This window comes from Rana temporaria, chromosome 9 (assembly GCF_905171775.1).
Source record: "Rana temporaria chromosome 9, aRanTem1.1, whole genome shotgun sequence".
NCBI classification, from domain to species: domain Eukaryota; kingdom Metazoa; phylum Chordata; class Amphibia; order Anura; family Ranidae; genus Rana; species Rana temporaria.
In genome coordinates, this window is record NC_053497.1 from 49878411 (window position 1) to 49897799 (window position 19389).

Below are 19389 nucleotides of genomic sequence, written 5' to 3' on the forward strand. Positions count from 1 at the left end.
AGGGCTACAAAAAACATGAGGTCATACGCAAATGCAGCTAGTTTATGCTCCTTTTCGTTTACCTTAATATCTGGGTTAGCCCTTATAGTCCTTAAAAATGGTTCCAGTGTCAGGATAAAGATGATAGGTGATAATGGACATCCCTGTCGTGTTCCATTACAAATAGAGAAAGACTCTGATAATACCTCATTTATCCTGACTCTGGCTTTGGGAAAGGAGTATAAAACTCATGACCCAGTTATGAAACCCTCTCCTCAGCCCTATATGTTGCATAGTACCCTCAGGAATGACCAGTCTGCCCTGTCAAATGCTTTTTCTGCATCTGTAGATATTAAGACTTATGCCGCGTACACACGATCGGTCAAACCGATGAGAACGGTCTGATGGACCGTTTTCATCGGACCAAACCGATCGTGTGTGGGCCCCATCGGTTATTTATCCATAGGTTAAAAAAAAGCAATCTTGTTTTAAATTTAGCCGATGGATACCTAACCATCGGTTAAAAATCCACGCATGCTCAGAATCAAGTTGACGCATGCTTGGAAGCATTGAACTTCATTTTTTCAGCACGTCGTCGTGTTTTATGTCACAGCGTTCTGACACAATCTTTTTTTTTTTCAGACCGTTTTCATTGGATGGACCGATCGTGTGTACAGGGCATAAGGGTTTACGATAGTGTTGGGAGTAATGTATGGCACTTATGACCGTTGCGTGTTTTCCCTGCCTTCCCTCTCTGGGGTAAACCCTACCTGATCCGCATGTACTAAGGTATTTCTTAATGGCAATAGTCTGGTTGAGAGTATTTTCGTGAGAATCTTTAAGTCCACATTTAGCAGTGAAATTGGACGGTAGCTCGAGCATTGGGCCGGGTCTTTCCCCTCCTTGGGTATAACTGCTATGTGAGCCATAAAAGTTTCTACTGATATCTCTTGTCCCTCTCGTATGAATATGGAAATAAACCTAGCAGGATGTTAGCTAACGCATTAAAAGTGACACAAAATTATATTGAACGTATTTAAACGCAGGGTGATGTTTTGGTAAATTCATCATCACAGGAAGGCTTTTCTTTTTTTTTTTTTACCACCTCAGCTATTACCAAATTCAAGAGACCAGCTCATGATTTGATGCTTCTTACGTCTCTGTTTGTGGTTTGCATCATATGTGGTATATATTCTGTTTTTTGTTTTGTTTAGCCAAGCGCAAGTAATAGTGACTCTGGCTTTTTAATATGCTTAACGTAATAACTTGAATTTTAAATGTATTTATTTATTTATTTTTTTAAATATAATCATGTGCGCAAAAATATATGTATCGATTTTGTATCTTGATTTTGTGGACACTGCTGGACCGTATGTATATGTTATGGTCCGGAACGGACCGGCTCCTCTGTTTGTTCATAAATAAAAAATTTAGAAAAAAAAAAATATATATGTATCGCCTTCCCGCTAGGGTAATAAGGTCTTGGCCGTGCTACTTTACCCTCTACCCCCCAGCTGGGATGGTCGAGACACATCGACTGTAACCATTTAAAACGTTTACCCCCCCCCCCCTCCCCTCGAGGCTCGAGATGACAGGAAGGCTTTTCGAGACCATTATGTGGGCCTATATCAGCTGGGGGCCCAAGATCAATATCACAGGGTACGTAACGAAGAGGAGATTAGGGAATATATAGCAGACTCGGAAATGCCTAGATTGACAGATAAAGAAGCAGAAGACATCGATGGCCCAATTACCGTTAAGGAATTCTTAGATGCCCTCAAAATATTAAAGCCAGGCAAAACCCCCGGCCCAGATGGGTATACCTTGCTATATTATAAAACTTTTGCCGAAAAATTGGCACCAAGGTTTGTGGAGGCTTTCAATTCAATACGAATGCATTTTTTAACTAAACTAAATAAAAACAAATTTTGGGAGTAACCAAAATAGATTTTTTGGACGAAAACGAAATTCCAAAACAAAATATTTCAGTGTTCACGTCAACTTTCTACAGCCTGCACATTCCTATTGTCTAGCAGGGCTGCTAATCATAGTGACTGGCCAATAGCTTAGGTGAAGCCCATAGGCGTGCGCAAGGGGTGTGCCAGGTGTGCCTGGGCACACCCTAATCTTGGGGGTTTGCAACCTGTCAATGGTGGGCAGGTGACAGGTAAACCACAATCCTTCTTTGCTGACCCTCAGTATCTGGACAGGAGGGGTGGTGAGGGTGGAATTTAATGGAACCAATCAGTTTTTTCTTCCTACAGCAGCTGAAAGTAGGCTTCTCCTCTCCCTTTTGTCAACATTCAGCTGCCACTGGAGGAAAAGATAGGGGATAACTACCAATATATGCCACCCCCGCCACCCCCTCCTTTCCCTGCTCCTCGTCCTTCTGTTGCACGCCCCCTCCTCTCATTGTTTCAGGATGGAGAGTGGGGAAGAGGCTGGTAAATATGTCAAACGCATATGTGTTGGAGCTTTGGGGTGCACACCCTAATGCAATAGGCTGCGCACACCTATGGTGAAGCCCCAACATTTCTGGGTGGTGTTGGAGATTATCGCTGTTGGAATGGCCTGAAATTTGGCCATGGAAGGTGTAAGATACTACAGTCATATACAAGTACCTCTAGCAGTTTGCCCCCCTCCCCCATCTTGGTCCACCTCGAACTCATATTAGTTTTGGGGAGACTTTCCTTGTAAAAAGTGAAGTGACCCAATAAACACACATCAAATCTGCTGCTGATTTTGTATTTTTTTAAAGTGATCACACAGATAATAAAAGATGACCAATTAGATTCCATCCTTAGCCTGTTAGGCCGGTTTAGTCTCCTTGGTATGTACTTTTTGCTTGTGTTTCAACAGGCTAGATCTGGAAATGAAACACTTATCACACTTGGCACAGGGAAAAGTCCTGGTGTGAGTCCCTTGATGATTCAACATGGTGTCTTTACATGGAAAGGCTTGGTCACAGTACTTGCAGACAAATGGTTTCTCCCCGGAGTGCTGCCGCTGGTGGACAACCAGACTGGCGTATTGGCAGTAACTCTTTCCGCACTCACTGCACACGAACGGCTTCTGTTCTGCGTGTATGCCGGAGTGCTTGACCACGCTGGATTGCCGAGTGAAGCCTTTCCCACACACTGGACAGGAGTATGGCTTTTCACCAGTGTGGACCACCTGATGGAGGACGAGGTGCTGGTGATTGAAGAACCTCCGACTACACTGGTTACATTTATAGGGTCTCTCGCCAATATGCGTTCTCATGTGAGCGTCCAAGTGACTCTGACAAGAGAATCTCTTATCGCACTCATCGCATGCATGTGGACGCTCTCCAGTATGTATTTGCAGGTGTTTATCAAGAGTCCTCTTACTGCCTAATAGTTTCCCACACACTTCGCAGGAAAGAGACATCTTTTCTGAGGTTGATTTGTGTGTCCTGGCCCTTTTATTTGTAGTTCTCAGTGGTATGTAGTCTTCATCTTGGTCTGTACAGTCTGCTAGAAGAAAGAGTAACAGTTGAGGATCTCCATAGTAATATGCACTGCATACAGGTTTTAAAAGTCCATCCAGAATTTAGCAGATCTGATTGGTAAAGGCCAATCTCACAGGGAATGAATAGTTCCGTTTTATGTGGGCACTGATGGGTTGAATCATCAGCCAACTATTTTGATCACTCAGACTTCATGAGCAATATATCCTGCCTCCTCTTACAAGGCCTTAACGTGAACTTGTGCCTTGCCCATTCTCATCTCCATAGATGCATATACTTACCTTCCTGGGAGCAAAGGTAAGCTATACGAGTCAAAGACAAATCTCCTGCGCTCCGGTATTTTTTGGAAAAGTGTTTGAAGAAAAGGTGAAACTCAATTGCAACTCAATTAAAAGGTATCTTCCAAAGTCTTGCAGCCCTCCTCTGAATCGTTGGAATTCATAGAACTAAAAGAGACAAAAAGAGGAAAACGTTTTCCTCTTTTTGTCTCTTTAAGCTATACGAGTCACCACAACCAAATGGCTTTGGACTCGCCAGATCACAACGCTTAAAATGGTATTAAACCCAAAAGCAAACATTTATTCTATTGCAGCTACCAAATCTTAGATGCGATTGCTGCATTGGTTTTCTGTTTTTATGCTTTGTTTCTTCTATTTTCATTTGGTGAACCAGCCAGCAAGTCAGTTTTTTTTAAAAGCACAGCTTTTTCAGCTCTCCAGCAGAATGCATCAGTTTACATGGATGAGACAAACCACCTAACGCTGGCAGGGGTGATCTAAAATTATCAGCTTATATTTATTGATGCAAAATTTTAACCCAAAAGGAATTAAATGGCTGTAACTGATTATAAAGCGTGAACTGGAGTTTGGCTTCAGTTTTGTTAGATATACAGGTGAAACTCGAAAAATTTGAATATTGTGCAAAATTAATTTATTTCACTAATGCAACTTAAAAGGTAAAACGAATACAGCAAAACCTTGGTTTGCGAGCATAATTCGTTCCAAAGCACTTGTATATCAAAGCATTTTTTTTACAGGGTATAAAAGAGAAGAGAGGCACCTCTAAGTGTAGCAATAAGTTGCCAAATGTTTTACTTTCATTAAATGTAATCATATTGCTGCACTTAGAGGCTCCTCTTCTCTTTTTTTTATACTCAATTGTGACATGACGCTACTCTTATATCAAAACATTGCTTGTATATCAAGGCTTTTCCTGTTGGAAAACCCAGTCGTGTGTACGGGGCATTATGGTCAGTGTAGTATGGCACACATAATCCATGCATTTAAGCAAAACTGTAATGAAATACTTTTTTTCTTAGTGGTCACATGACTCCTAAACCTCCAACCTTGCTCTATGCGACAGGAGCAGTGGGCATGTATTAAAAGACAATTAAGGTCAAGTCAGCTTACTTCCGCCATCCATTTGTGGGCAGCCTAAATGAGATTGGGAAGAGCTGTAAGTGCTCCGCAAAGGTGTAGGCATTGTCACCCTGTAGAAAAACGCTGACAACACCAGAGTGTCTATGCTGCAGACAAAGGGTGACAACGCTGCTGAAATTTGAACAACAATCTTGCAGTGCACCTAACCCTCTCCAGGAATTATAAAAATAAAATAAGGAATAGTGAAGGATCAACATGTAATAAGTGCTAAAGATCACGTCACAATCTCCATCTCAGTTAATTAGAGCAGGCATGTCCAAAGTCCGTCCCGCGTTCCGGTTTTTAACGGCCCGTCTGGTAATTTGGACATGTATAGCTTTTGTGGCCCCCAACGAATCCCAGAGTGCCGGGGGCCACAAAAGATATATATATCCTGGCTGCCTTGGAGGGGGCGGAACGAGTGCATACAGGAGAATTTCCTGTTTACGCGCGGCCTCTGTAAAAGGAAGTCCCGTCTCCTGCGCTGCCATTGGATGACTGTTCTGTCCATCATAGGATGTGCAAAATGTTGTATTAAAGAGGCCGTCGAGAAAACAGGAGTTTCTCCTGTATGCATTGTGTCCCGCCCCCTCCCTGTCTCCTCCAAGGCTGCACTAATGGCAATGGAGTGGGTGCTGCATTAATGGCAATGGAGTGGGTGCTGCAAGAGGGAAACTTCCCTCTTAACCACTTCCGGACCGCCGCATGTACATATACGTCGGCAGAATGGCACGTACAGGCACATTGGCGTACCTGTACGTCCCTGCCTAGACGTGGGCCCCCCCCCCGGTACCTGCGGCGGTCCCCGTGGCTGTCCGAGCGATCCGGGATGAGGGTCTCTCCTCTCGGCGGTATTTTCAACCGCCGCTGAGGAGAGATCACATCACACAGTAAGTCGCACCAACACTTCACATAGGCACATTAACCCCCCCTGTCACAGTGTCACTGAATGCAGTGATCATATATGTACTGATCACTGCATTTAGTGTCAGTGTGACAGGCAGTTAGTGTTAGGTTCAGGGTAGCCCCCGTACCCCCCCCATATAAAGTTTTAACCCCTTGATCGCCGCCCTAGTTAACCCTTTCACTCCCTATTGCCAGTGTCACTAAGCGATCATTTTTCTGATCGCTGTATTAGTGTCGCTGTTCCCGCTAGGTAGCTATTTTTTTTTTTATTGCGATTTTTTTTTACTAAAGACATGTGGCTGAATAAATTTTGGCCTAAATGTTTCACTGAAATTTGGTTTATTTGATTTTTCTTATAACAAAAGGTAAAAAATATTGTTTTTTTTTCAAAAATGTCGCTCTATTTTTGTTTATAGCGCAAAAAATAAAAATCGCACAGGCGATCAAATACCACCAAAAGAAAGCTCTATTTGTGGGAAGAAAAGGACGCAAATTTTGTTTGGGAACCGCATCGCACGACCGCGCAATTGTCTGTTAAAGCGACGCAGTGCCGAATTGTAAAAACCCCTTGGGTCATTTAGCAGCATATTGGTCCGGTCCTTAAGTGGTTAAAGTGAAGGTGTGTGTTATACGCTGATAAATATGGTATATCTAAATAACATGCCCAAGCTCATCTCTTCACCACACACAACCACAAAGGCAAGATAATTCTTGTTGGGCAGTGTATTAGTGCTCGGCCCTCGTACAAGTTCACTTCATCAAATCTGGCCTTCTTTGAAAAAAAGTTTGGACACCCCTGAATTAGAGGAAGCTTTGTAACTGACCGTAAAGCTGCATATCGGCTTTAACAAACCACAACACATTTTTAATAGACTACATTGTACAGATGGTTTAAAAGTGCACTGAACTGCCTTGGGGTTCCATTAAAAATTAAGTAAACTACTGTGTTTTATGCATTAGTTTAAATTCAAGAGCAAAATAGCCTATAGAAATTATGTAACATTAAAGACTTAGCAATGCACAAATAATATAAAAAATAAATGCCTGTATATACATTTCAACAAAAAAGGGTGAACATTGTGCTTACCTAGACCGAATGGGTCCTCAGATACAGACATATCTGAATCTTGGCTTTCCTTTGGCTCTTCCTCGATGAGATGGTAAATACTGTGAACCCTTTTCCGACCAGAAGAATGAGAGACCTGGGAAGACTCTGCAGCGACATGAAAACAAGTGCAGATTTAACATATGTGAAGGAAGGATTCCTCTCTATGTACTACAATGATTCCAACAAAGGGTAATCAGCCTGTCTACAGAGAATTTTACGGAGTTTTCAGTCCCTGCCTCAGGGCAGCTCATAAACCAATATGCCTTCTGCAGTCATACATGCGAGCGTACCCCTAATCTGCATACGGGGGTCCAACAGTCGACAGTGGGGGGGAGACTATCAGTGGTTAGGATGGGTTTTTATAAAAACCCGCCACTTTTCCATGAATGGTCAAAAGGAAGATTTACTTTAAAGCTCCTGTCCCCCCTGCCCAGGCCCGTCGGAACCCGACAGGCAAAGCAAGCATTTGCCCGGGGCCCCGAGCTGGCCAGGGGCCCCAGCAGGGAGGGCCCTTGCTGCACCGCTGCGTCCTCCTGCAGTCCGGTCGGCCGTGTACCATAACCGCGCGGTACAGGAGAATCAGGTTCCTGTTCCCGGCCGGACTGACAGGAAGTGCACACACTGAGTGTTCACTTCCTTTCAGTCTGGCCCCGGGAACAGCAAAGTGAATCTCCTGTACCGCGTGGTTATGGTACACGGCCGACCGGACTGCAGGAGGACGCAGCGATGCGGCAAGGTCCCTCCCTGCTGGGGCCCCTGTACGGACACCAACATCTGCCAACATCACACCCTGTCCGTGTGAGGCGGAGGATAGAGGTAAGCCGCCAACCCCCCCCCCCCCCCCCTCCCGCTTCTCAACTCGAAATGTCACTTTTTTTTTTTTGCCCCCAAATGTCTTCGAACGGCCCTGCCCCCGCCCCCTCCCTTTTTGGAAGTCTGTAGGCTGGTCATATGATTCCGTAGGGTCCTCTTCACCTCTTCTACAGACTGGATGGTCCTCAGTGATACAGAGAGCAGTGCTGAGCCGATGACATCTGCCCCGTTTTCTGCAATATTACATGGTAAACATAGGATGTGGTGGTGATAAGGTGACACCTGAACTCACAGTATGTCTTCTGGGTGCAGTGGATCACAGCATAGACCAGTGATGGTGAACCTTGGCACCCCTAGATGTTTCGGAACTACATTTCCCATGATGCTCATGCACTTTGCAGTATAGCTGAGCATCATGGGAAATGTAGTTCCAAAACATCTGGGGTGCCAAGGTTCACCATCACTGGCCTAGACAATGACTGTTCTTCGTGAATGTCCTGCTCTGTCAGGAGCCTTTTCCCAAAGTCAGAAGTGACAGATGTCAAGATATCCAAATAATTTAGGCAACTACTTACCTTCATCCGCACTGTCCTCGGTGTCATCTGAGGACTCTCCACCAGCTTCAGGTTTATTATCACTCGAGGAAGGAAAGTTAAATCCAGATGTAGTTTGGGCTTCCATAAAAGGTAGGTGAACATTTACAGTAGATAGAGGTTTTCTTTCTGGAATAAACTCTGAAGGAAGGGCTGATGTCCCATCTAAAAAGAGAGAGAATGTTATGTGGAAATGGTTCACCTTTACCATAGTAATGTGAAGGAATGCAATGAGCAGAATGATAAATTCGAAAAGGTCTATCCTCTATGCATCTTTACTATACTATAAAGTCTATATTGCTTTTTTCATGTACACCACTTCTGTAATCCTTCCTTACTCAAATCACCTTCTAAGAACACCCCCTCCCACCGAGAAGACAGAAATGGCGGATACCCCCTTCTCCCACACATCTTTAGGAATGCACAAGTGAAGACAGATCAGAGGGACAACCAAGCTTGACCATCACATTTTGTACTCTTCTTGTATTTCAGCCAATCAGATGTGCTTTCCAGTTTTACATTAACATAATAGTGATGTATCATGCTGTGAGTAAAAAGTTTAGTACCGCCTGTAATAAAGCAGAGATAACGGTGTCGTTCAACTAAGACGGATGTGTCAGTGAGTTGTTCCTAGCCGTGCACGCAAAGTTATCTGAACTCCAAAATTCAGAACAGCTGTAGAATCCATATTAACCCCTTTGTGGTTCAGCGACCATCACAGTAACTGTACAGATCTTACCGGACAAAAACGTTTTTTTTTTTTATAAAAAGGACCCTAAAAGTAAATTAATAAAGAATTGTTTGGAAATACACTTTGAGATTTCTATAATATTTGATCTGTCTACAACTTTGGATCTATAGAGCATTTTGCCATGTTCAAACTGAGGTTTGGAACAGGTTTACGTTAAAGGGGAATCCGTCAAGATGTGAATATGGAGGCCGCCATTGCTGGCTTGTTTCTGAGACTGCCCACTCAGGGCTGCCATCATTATCCTGGCTCCAGCAAATCACCAACCCAGAACAAGCTGTGTATATAAGGTGTCCCAATACCAGATAGGACTATGCTCCTTCCAAATTAGTGACTGAGCAGCAAGCAAAGTAGGATCAAGATGACAGTCCCCGAAACATGTACCTGAAATGTAAAGCCTCGTACACAAGATAGGTTAACCAGAGGACAACGGTCTTTAGGACCATTGTCCTAGGTTAACCTATGAAGCTGACTGATGGTCCGTCGTGCGTACACACCATCAGTTAAAAAAAAACAATCGTGTCAGAACGCGGTGATGTAAAACACAACGACGTGCTGAAAAAAGCCAAGTTCAATGCGTCGACTAGATTCTGAGCATGCATGGATTTTTAACCGATGATTGTGCGTACCAACGATGGGTTTTGACCTATCGGTTAGCAATCCAGCAGTTACATTTTAAAGCAAGTTGCCATTTTTTTAACCTAAGGTTAAATAACCTATGGGGCCCACACACGATCGGTTTGGAACGATAAAAACGGTCCTTCAGACCGTTGTCCTCTGGTTAACCTATCGTGTGTACAAAGCCTAAGTCAGCAATACAATTTACAATACATCTGTATTTGTAGGTTCTTAATGCATTGTACACCTAAAAATATGAAATGTATTACTCATTTTCATAGCACTGTCAATGTCTGAGCATCACATTACACAAACATCCCATCTCTGTTCCTGACCCTACAGATTTAAACACCACTGATCGCTCGGTTCTCACAGCTCCCTAAGCAGAGAGCTGGTGACTGTCAGTCACCGCTCTCTGCTCTATCACCCACCCCCCCGGCGCTCACTGAAGGGGGTGGGAGTGGCTGGCTCAGGCTCTTAAGCCCTGTACACACGATCGGACCTATGTCCGACCAAAATCACATCGGAATTCCAATGGAGTAAAAGAGAACAGGTTCTCCATCTAAACTCTGATGGAGTTCATCGGAATTTCGGATGGAAAAAGTCAGTCTGAAATTCCGATCGTGTGTACGGGGCTTTAGAAGCCAAGTGCCGGTCCAGCGTTGTGGAAGGATCACGACCATATTGGCACAATCTTTTCCCAGCCTGGACCATCTCTAGAACATCAACTTCAACCCTCTGATGAAAACGGGTCACAGGAGTGCAGAGCGAACTGCACTGCCGTGATCCATAGGAGAAGTACAGCCAAACTTTGGCTGTACTACTTTAACTAGAAAAAAGGTGTGCATGCTAAAAGTTTCCCCCTCACCAAGGTGCGGTAGTGAACTACAGTATAGACAACGACTGTCCTCTATGTTCTGCTCTGTCAGGAGCCTTTTTCTTATCTCAAAGTCAGAAGTGAAAGATGTAAAGATATCCATGTAACCTAAAGAGGAATTTCACTCTCTCAATCAACACTAGTTTGAATTCTTATGCTGTTGCATTAGTAAATGAATAGGAAAGTATATCAAATTTGTTTTAAACTGTTCTTTACATTTATTTAGTTACTTCCTGATTTTCATGCCTAGGCAAAGAATGTCATACATCCAGGAGTCTTCAGGAGGGGAGAAAGGGGCTTCTCAGCAAAGCACACCCTCCTGCCTGCATGACTGAGCTAACGGCAGATGAATTCCAGGAAGTAATTGCTACGTGAATCCTTGCCCTTACTCAAGATGGCCACTGACAGAAATGCTAGTGGGTGATTTTCTAAGTGATTTCTCAGCAACATAAAGCATTGAGACATGGATGGATGAGTTTACTTTGAATATAAAAAAGTAAACAATCACCTTCTAAACAACCCACTGAGCTTAAATTAGAAATAAAGGACAACATTTGTGTCTATAGATATCCCCTTTTTTTTTATTTTTATAAGTGATCACATTTCCTCTATAGGTAGAAAACTGAAAAACATATGGCCACATCGATCGTCATGGACAGGACATTCTTCTCAGCTTAACGGAGTAGATGAAATACTCTTACCAGATGAAGTGGATCTGCCTGTCAGAGACAACAGATCGTACAGATGCCCCAGTTGCAGTCCCATTGGACGAAACACGTCGGGCTTGGTACGCCTACTCCCCATATTGCTTTTATTTCATATTTTACATGTTTTTGTGATCACTTTTACGTTTATATTTGGTTTTATATCAATAAAACCTTATCCTCTTTTTACCTGCACCACCCGGAGCATTGTTTTTTTTTTTCTCTCTGCATGACCTGCTGGATTAAGTTTTAAAGCTTCACTATCGTGCTTTGTTATTCTTTGAGTGGATACTTTTTTCTACCACGCATCATCGGCCTGGAGCAAAGGTCTCGCTGCTTCCGTCCTTGGTCTTGTCTCTGATCCAACTACTTTCATCTGGAAGTTCCGGTCCTGGATTATTTGAATACATCTGGATATCCTGTGTGGCCTCTACCTTCTGGGCTTGGACCGATCGAGCGGATCCCAGAGGGGACCATCCATGCGCGTACGATCTGTTGTCGCCGACAGGCAGATCCACTTCATCTGGTAAGAGTATTTCACCTACTCCGTTAAGCTGAGAAGAATGTCCTGTCCATGACGATCGATGTGGCCATATGTTTTTCAGTTTTCTACCTATTGATGGACATTTATTTACACATTCACTGTTTGTTATTTCTTTTTTCACACATTTGTTACTTCAGGTGACATCATTATTATTAGCGCTACATATTTTCCATATCACTTGACCAATTTTTGCCACGTTGTTTGTGTAGCTGCTTACCACTTATATTTATTTATTTATATTAGCACAATTTTTTTCTTATTTCACATCACATTCCCTCTGTTCCCAGCTGCATAAGCTCTCGGGGGGGGGGGGGGGGGGGGGGGAGAGAAGCAATCGTACATTGTACTACTCAGTGAATGGCTGTGCAGGGGGGGGGGGGGTTTCAGGACAAGGCTGATCACTGGAGGAGAGCAAGCCGAGTTCCCAGCATAGCTAGGAGAACTGACCACTATGTGTTCTTCTACTTAGTGTGGTCAGGTTTTTAATAGGAAATAAGAGGGACTGGCAGGGACACCAGGGATTTCACCCAAAGAGAACAGCAATCTTTCTCATACAAGTACATGATACAGCAGCCACATATCAGGAATATGAAATGTTGGGGTAACAAATGCTTTAATTTGTGGTGCTCAGATGTAGTTCCAAGTAAAGGTTACCTTCCTCTGCACTGTCCTCGGTGTCACCTGAGGAATCTCCACCTGGTTCAAGTTTGATATTATATGCAGAAATAAAGTTGAAGCCAGATGTAGTTTGGGCTTCCACAAAAGGTAGGTGAACATTTACAGTAGATAGAGGTTTTCTTTCCGGGCTTCCTGGAATAAACTCTGAAGAAGGAAGGGCCGATGTCCAACCTAAAAAAGAGAATACACACAGCTCATGTTATGTGGAAATGGTTCATCTTTACCATAGTGACTGTACAGATCTTACAAAAGGAAATGGTTTCGTTCTCACTAAAGGAGATCCTAAACAAGAATTGGTTGGACATACACTTTAAGATTTCTTTAATATTTGACCTGAATACATCGTTGGATCTATAGAACATTTTTCCATCAGGACAGGTTTATTTTAAAGGGAATCAGAACTCATGCGCTTCATGGCAATCCATCATATCGCCAATCAAAGCCATGCATAATGTTGATCTCCAGTCTTTGTAAATTTCAAATGGAATACTTGCCAGCGGAATGATGAGGTTCTTCCCCTGGCTCCACCTTACAGTATTTAATGTGGTGAACTGTTTCTGTACGTTGCTGCACTGGGGAGGTTGGCTGTTCTGAAATAGATTAAAAGAAACTTCCAGTTGAAACTGTATTTTCTAATACAGTACAGTACTATTTCTCCCACTGGCACCAGTGAAGTGGAACTATTCTTCACATTGACACCATTGATGGGTCACTATTCTTCATATTGACACTATTCTTTCCACCAATATCATTTCTACTCCCAATGGCCACCGACTGGCTCCTTTAAAAACTTTAAAGTGTAGGAAAATGGTCCTTTGTTGTGAGACCACTGGTCTAAATCATGGGTTATATGCAACTAGCTTCAGGTGATTGGATATTGTCAGAAAATAAGCAAATATACTGTATAATTCCTCCAACTTTCATCTCAGTTTTTTCCTAGTGACCTTAGATTAGGGGTGCCTAACCAGTGGCCCGGGGGGTCACATGTGGCCCGTGGAGGCCTCCGATTTGGCCCACGACCTCCTGCTCTGGGATGGAAAAGAATACCGTTTTTAAAGGTCAGTTTATTACTCAAATCACAGTGTATATATGGGCATATCTGTTCTGCAATGGTTACTGGGCTGCTTTCAAACTGATCTGCAGATGCAGAGCAGTGCACCTGCAGGTTACCTGCACTGAGCCATAGACTTCTGTTATTACCTGCGAGTTTAGTGAGCTTTCTGAAACTGCACCAAACCAGCAGAACATAATAGAAGTCTATTGCAAAGTGAATGAAAAGCAAAAAGGTACACTGCGTTGCACCCGTGGTGCGGGTAAACCGCAGCGCATCAGTGTGAAGGCAGCCTTGGGCCCTTTTCACACAGTCAGTCCAAAAGCCTGATCAATTGGACCCTCCATTGACCACAGACATAAACCGACTTGGTTTTCTACCTCCAATCCGATCCGCAAAAAAAAAAAAAAAAGTGGGCTGTGTCCATGTCCGCTCTGCAGGTGCAGAGCAGACAGGGACGTGACATCCACCGCTCCACTCGTCGTGGTAAACGGTCGCGGGCCAAGTTGCTTAAGTGGTCCTCACTCTTCAAAAGGTTGGGCACCCCTGCCTTACATCAAGGTTTCTCAACCAGGTTACCATGAAACTCTAGGGTTCCTCCAGAGGTTGCCAGGGGTTCCTTGAACAATGGAGCAGTTTCTGCCTCTCAGAAAGCAGAAAAGGTCAAGGATGTCAGTGGAAACCTGTATCAGAATCTAATTCTTCCCAATGACCATAAATGTAAGGAACATTCTTTGAACTGACCATGTATCATGAAGTATAGATAAAGTATTTTTTTTTAGAAAGGGTTCCCTGAGCCTGGAAATTTATTTTAGGGGTTCCAGTTGAGAAAGGCTGCCTTAGAAGCAAACCATAAACTTTGTCATTTGCTTCTTCTCAAGATTCTTCTATCGCACTCTAGCTGCAGCCTAGCCGCTGAGGCTCCCCTATTGCAGCTTTATGGACGACTCCCTAGCCGAGCCTTGGGGAACCCTACCCAGCCCCACCAGGAAGAAGAGGACAGCCTGCAATGGTGCGTCGGGCACTAGATTCTGCATTAGGCTGAATTCACACTGGAATCAACAGCTACCACTTTACCTTTCCGGATGTCCATTTGGAGTGTGGTAGTGGGTGGTGTAAAATAATTCAGCACCTCACACCGCTCCCCTTTTTTTGTACAAACTTTATGTGAAGTGTAGAAAAGTACACTTCATTCATTTTGCTGTACAGCGACATGCGATCCTGTGATAAAATGCAGCTTGTTTGCATCTTAGCACAGCTCCAGACTGCATTGCAGTGTGAATAGGACACACACAGAAAACATTTTTTTCTATGTGTCCGTGAGGCGTCTGGTGTTTTACATTGCGGTAGAACGCCGCACATATTGTGAATTAGCGCTTAGGCACATGGTGCTATACAGACCGTATACCGTACTAGCTGTGGTCTCCCTGCAAACCTTAGGGGCTATACCACAGGCAATGGTAATTCAGGACCTTACTCTTTAAACTAGTCTCAGTAGAGGGGAAAAAAAAAAAGCTGGTCACCGGCTTCTGTCAGAGGGACATCGGCCCCTCACACAGAGAGCTGCTGCTGCTTCATCTGTGCCCAACAGTGCCACCTACCATTGCCCATCAATGATGGAGAAAAATTATCCGTCTTCAAAATTTAACAGACATTACCACGGATAATCAGGGCACTAATCATTAGTGCCCCGATAATCAGTGCAGCCTCAACAGTGCCAATCGGTGCAGCCAATTAGTGCAGGGGGGGGGGGGCAGAATTCAATAGATGCCCTCCCAGAACTGGAATACCGGGCTTTAGCCGTCCTTAGTCTCAGGAAAGCGTCCACTTCCAATGCCTTTAGCGTGGCATGGGCCACAACACATTATTGATCATTTTAAAGGGCGTTTCGTAGCTAGGGCATCAACCATTCCTACTTATCAGTTTTGTTGAATACCCCCTAGGGGGGCTTCTTCACTAGAAGAAAATAAATGGGTCTGTGGGCACTGCAAGCTCACAGCTCGGGGAGAAAGGAGTAGTCCTGAGTCTCTCCCCAAGTCCTTAGTTCAGTCAGAGGTTCTCAGCCATCATGTCTGAGTTTATGGGGAAATGTCCTTTTGAATACCTATGAATGCAGGGGCCACAAGCAGGCTTCCTCAGGCTCCCCCTCTGGAGTTTTTTTTCAGATTTTCCTCTTATGGTTCTTTCAGTCCCCGAGTAGGAGGAGGGATAGGACATCTTATCAAAATCTGAGAATTTCGTCCAGGAGGAAGCTCAATCTGCAAATCTCTCTCCTAAATTTAAAGATACAATTTCCGCCCTTATGTAGGCAGTGTGCTTGCCTTACAACCACCTGCATTGGCTCCACCAAAGGTCACCAGTATGGGCTCCCTAAACATGCTTAAAGAGGAGTCCCAGCCTGGGGGGGGGGGGGGGGCATCAGCAGCCTCACAGCCAGCTAACTGCGCATGCGCGAGTCATGCTGCGCTTTCTGAATGGGCCTGCTGTCTTCTGGGACCTGTGTGTCTTAGGAAGACAGAGAATGGGGAAGGAGGAGGGGGCAGAAATTGCATAGATCCCCGCACAACGATTGAGGTGATCTTACCTGTAAGGGCCCTTTCACACGTACGGACCGCATGTCCGCATTTTCATCCGTCCGTTGCGGATGAAAACGGGACATACATGGGTCCCTATGTGATTACGGGTGTCAGCAGATGACCATCCGCTGACACCCGTAATTGTCTGCCTCCGCAAAGATCCGCGTTTGCGGACGGACGAAAATCCTTTTTTTCTTCCGTCTTCCGGATCGGATGAACATGGACATACGGTCCGTGTTCATCCGATCCCCCATAGGGGAGAGCGGAGGAAAGACAGGGCGGTCCCTGCACAGTGTGCGGGGACCACCCTGTCAGCTGCCAGCTCAGTGGGGATTTTACGGAGGATCCCCGCTGAGCTTTTGCGGACACACGGAGCGGATCATTACTGATCCGCCCGAAAGGAGCCAAAAGTACAAAGCCATGTATATTACTAATCAAAATTATTTATAAATCTTGCTATGCTTACCAGTGGAATAATGGGGTCTGTCTTGTGGCTCCTCCTTAATGCAACATCTGATGGGGCAACTTTGTTCTGTACTTTGCTGCACTGGGGTTGTTGGCTGTTCTAGAACAGATTAAAAGGGGGAAAAAAACCCCCTCATATTAAAATTCTATTTTCAGGAAACATCCTTCATCACTTTCCCAAATTATAATCAATAGAGTGCATTGGCACCAGGGGTCAAGTCCCGGGGAAAAAAGTGTGGGAACTCCCACCCAAGATCCACACTCCCCCACCAAAAAAAAAATAAAAAAAATTATACGCTCATATGCATAATTACTAAATTTTTCGATCCACTGTACCTTATGTTACTGGTCTCTTCCTGTATATGGATTCATCAGGTAGTGTGCGGGTATTCTGTCACTTCCTCTATGCCGCAATGTCTCCTGGGAGCTTTTGTCATTGTTCCCAGGAGAAGCAAGTTCTTTCTAAATCCTGCGATAACTCGTGGCAGACCTCCGCAATGTCTCCTGGGAACAATGACAAAATCTCCCAGGAGAAATTGCGGCATCGAGGAAGTGACGGAATACTACCCGATGAATCCATGAACAGGATGCGGGCAGTAACATAAAGGATTACTAAGGTTCGCCTGCCCCTGACAGTGACTCGAGCTGGGCATCGCCGCTTAGTGAAGGATTGGCTCGGGCGGCTCGGGTGCTCTCAGCTGCTCTAGTCCTGCAAAGGGAACGGAGTTCCTGCTGTGAAAAAAGTGCAGGAACTCCGTTCCCACAGGACTTGAGCCCTGATTGGCACCCACTGTACAGAAAACCCCCCTCTCCTCTTCCCCATAGCATAGAGAGGTGTACTGTAGGTAAAAGAGAACTGGGAACAATACTAACCTATCACTAACGCAACACAGACAAAAAGCATAGGAAGGTACCCGCTCACAAGATTTCTGCCAGGATCAACAGCCATTGTTTGCACTCAGACAGATAGGACAAAACACTTTCAAAGTTCTACTTAACCAAAAACAGACGCAAATAGAAGAATTCGATTGTTGGGATTTACATACACGGACCTCTCCTTCTGAAAATCATAGTTGCCTGGCTTCAGTATCTTCCAAGTCACTGATCCGTAAAAATTAGAGAGAAGGCTTTCTGACTTTTGCATGCTTGTTGGGTCTGTATCTCAGACAGATTGAAGCAGACATGGCCAGGCAACCAGCAGTTTCAGAAGATGCTCTTCACCCATTTTTCCTAATGGCAGGTCACTGTTAAATCAGGATGACAGACTTTAAACTGGATATGGAGATTTGGCTCTAGAGGACAACTATGGGAATCATAAATACAAACAAAAATGAAAAAGAATATATACTGGAGAAAACCAAAGTTTATTTTTACAAGATTTCTCCCCAAAAGCAGTTTTTTGGATTTCAGAACACTGAAAGGGCTTAGCTTTCTCATGTCAGAGCTGCCCTGCGGACTGATGGGGTACTTATCAAGAAGCAGCAGAAGAAATAGAGGAAGCACAGGTCCACAAAATGAATGAAGGATGAAGGTACTTTCAGTGCAGATCCTCGGGACAGCTTCCTCTCCACCAAGGAGAATAGTGATCAGCACAATGAAATGACTAAATCCCACAAGACTAACCATCAGAGGGAGCAATGCCTTACAATGCACATATGCAGTAAAGAGACTGAAGACACAGGAGGGCCAGATTCTCAAAGGCGTTACGACGGCGCAACACCATTAGCGCTGTCGTAACTCCTCATCTGGCCCCGGGTATCTATGCGACTGATTCTCAGAATCAGTTGCGCATAGATAACCATTAGATCTGACATGCGTAAGGCTGTTACGCTGTCAGATCTTAAAAGTAATTTTTTTTCCCCCCGCTAGGTGTCGCATCGTCGTTTTCCCCGTCGTCTATGCAAATGAGGTAAGTACGCGAGATTCCCGAACCTACGCGCGTCCGACGCTGAGAATTTACGTCGTTTCCGTAGCGTACACGACGCGTAAGGTTGCCCCTGCTATTAGCAGGGGCAACCAATGTTAACTATGGCCGTCGTTTCCGCGTCGAAGTTTTAAAAAAATACGTCGTTTGCGTAAGACGTCCGTGAATGGCGCTGGACGCCATTTACATAAACGTCTAAGCAAATGACGTCGGGGCGACGTCATTTAGCGCAATGCACGTCGGGTAATTTACCCGACGGAGCATGCGCAGTACGCTCGGCGCGGGAGCGCGCCTAATTTAAATGGTGCCCGCCCCATTTGAATTGGGCGGGCTTGCGCCGAGCGAATTAACGATACACCGCCGCAAGTTTACAGGTAAGTGTTCTGAGAATCAGGATGTAAACCTGTAAACCTTTGGCGGTGTAGCGTATAGCACATACATTACGCTGCCCAGGAGCAACGTTAATGTATGAGAATCTGGCCCAGGAGTGTCTAGGTACAAGAAGTGCACTGCCATTTTTTTTTAAGGAGGTAATCAAAATCAAAGGAAAAATCTTTCACGTTGCTGATTAGGCATAATTATCATCTTGCTTAATTATAAACTGTGAAGATGCTGTATGTTTTCCACTGAGATTCTTTAAATTAGATATATCAGTTTTCTTACCAATGGTACAGGTGTCCTGGTTGTCCTTAGATTGCTTCCCAAGATATTCACATTCATCCTTAGAGAAATAAACAGCAACATTCTCACATTTCACCTGAAATAATAGTGGAGCACAAAACATTTTATATATGAAGAACAGGTACAAGGAGCAAGATTATAACATGTGGAATTAGCAAAGATCCAACGTTGTTTAGATAAATACAAGGAGAAAAAGAGAGAGAAAGAGAAAGAGAGAAA

At 44.3% G+C, this 19389-nt stretch overlaps 1 protein-coding gene across 8 annotated transcripts in view; it reads right to left on the bottom strand.

Moving 5' to 3' along the window:
- Positions 1 to 2708: 2708 nt before the first annotated feature.
- The window catches only part of LOC120913465 (zinc finger protein 771-like), a 36760-nt gene continuing 20079 nt past the window's right edge, over positions 2709 to 19389 (bottom strand). For 3 of the 8 annotated variants that reach the window (XM_040323407.1, XM_040323408.1, XM_040323412.1), the window contains 7 exons: positions 19153 to 19246; positions 16567 to 16665; positions 12968 to 13063; positions 12450 to 12644; positions 8287 to 8469; positions 6878 to 7003; positions 2709 to 3473 (listed from right to left, as the gene is read on the bottom strand). In XM_040323407.1, the coding sequence (XP_040179341.1) occupies positions 2788 to 3473; positions 6878 to 7003; positions 8287 to 8469; positions 12450 to 12644; positions 12968 to 13063; positions 16567 to 16665; positions 19153 to 19246 (1479 nt within the window). In that variant the 3' untranslated portion in view covers positions 2709 to 2787. Of the gene's footprint in view, positions 3474 to 6877; positions 7004 to 8286; positions 8470 to 12449; positions 12645 to 12967; positions 13064 to 16566; positions 16666 to 19152; positions 19247 to 19389 lie in introns of those variants that run through there. The other 5 variants (XM_040323410.1, XM_040323409.1, XM_040323414.1 and 2 more) reach the window with 5 other exon arrangements.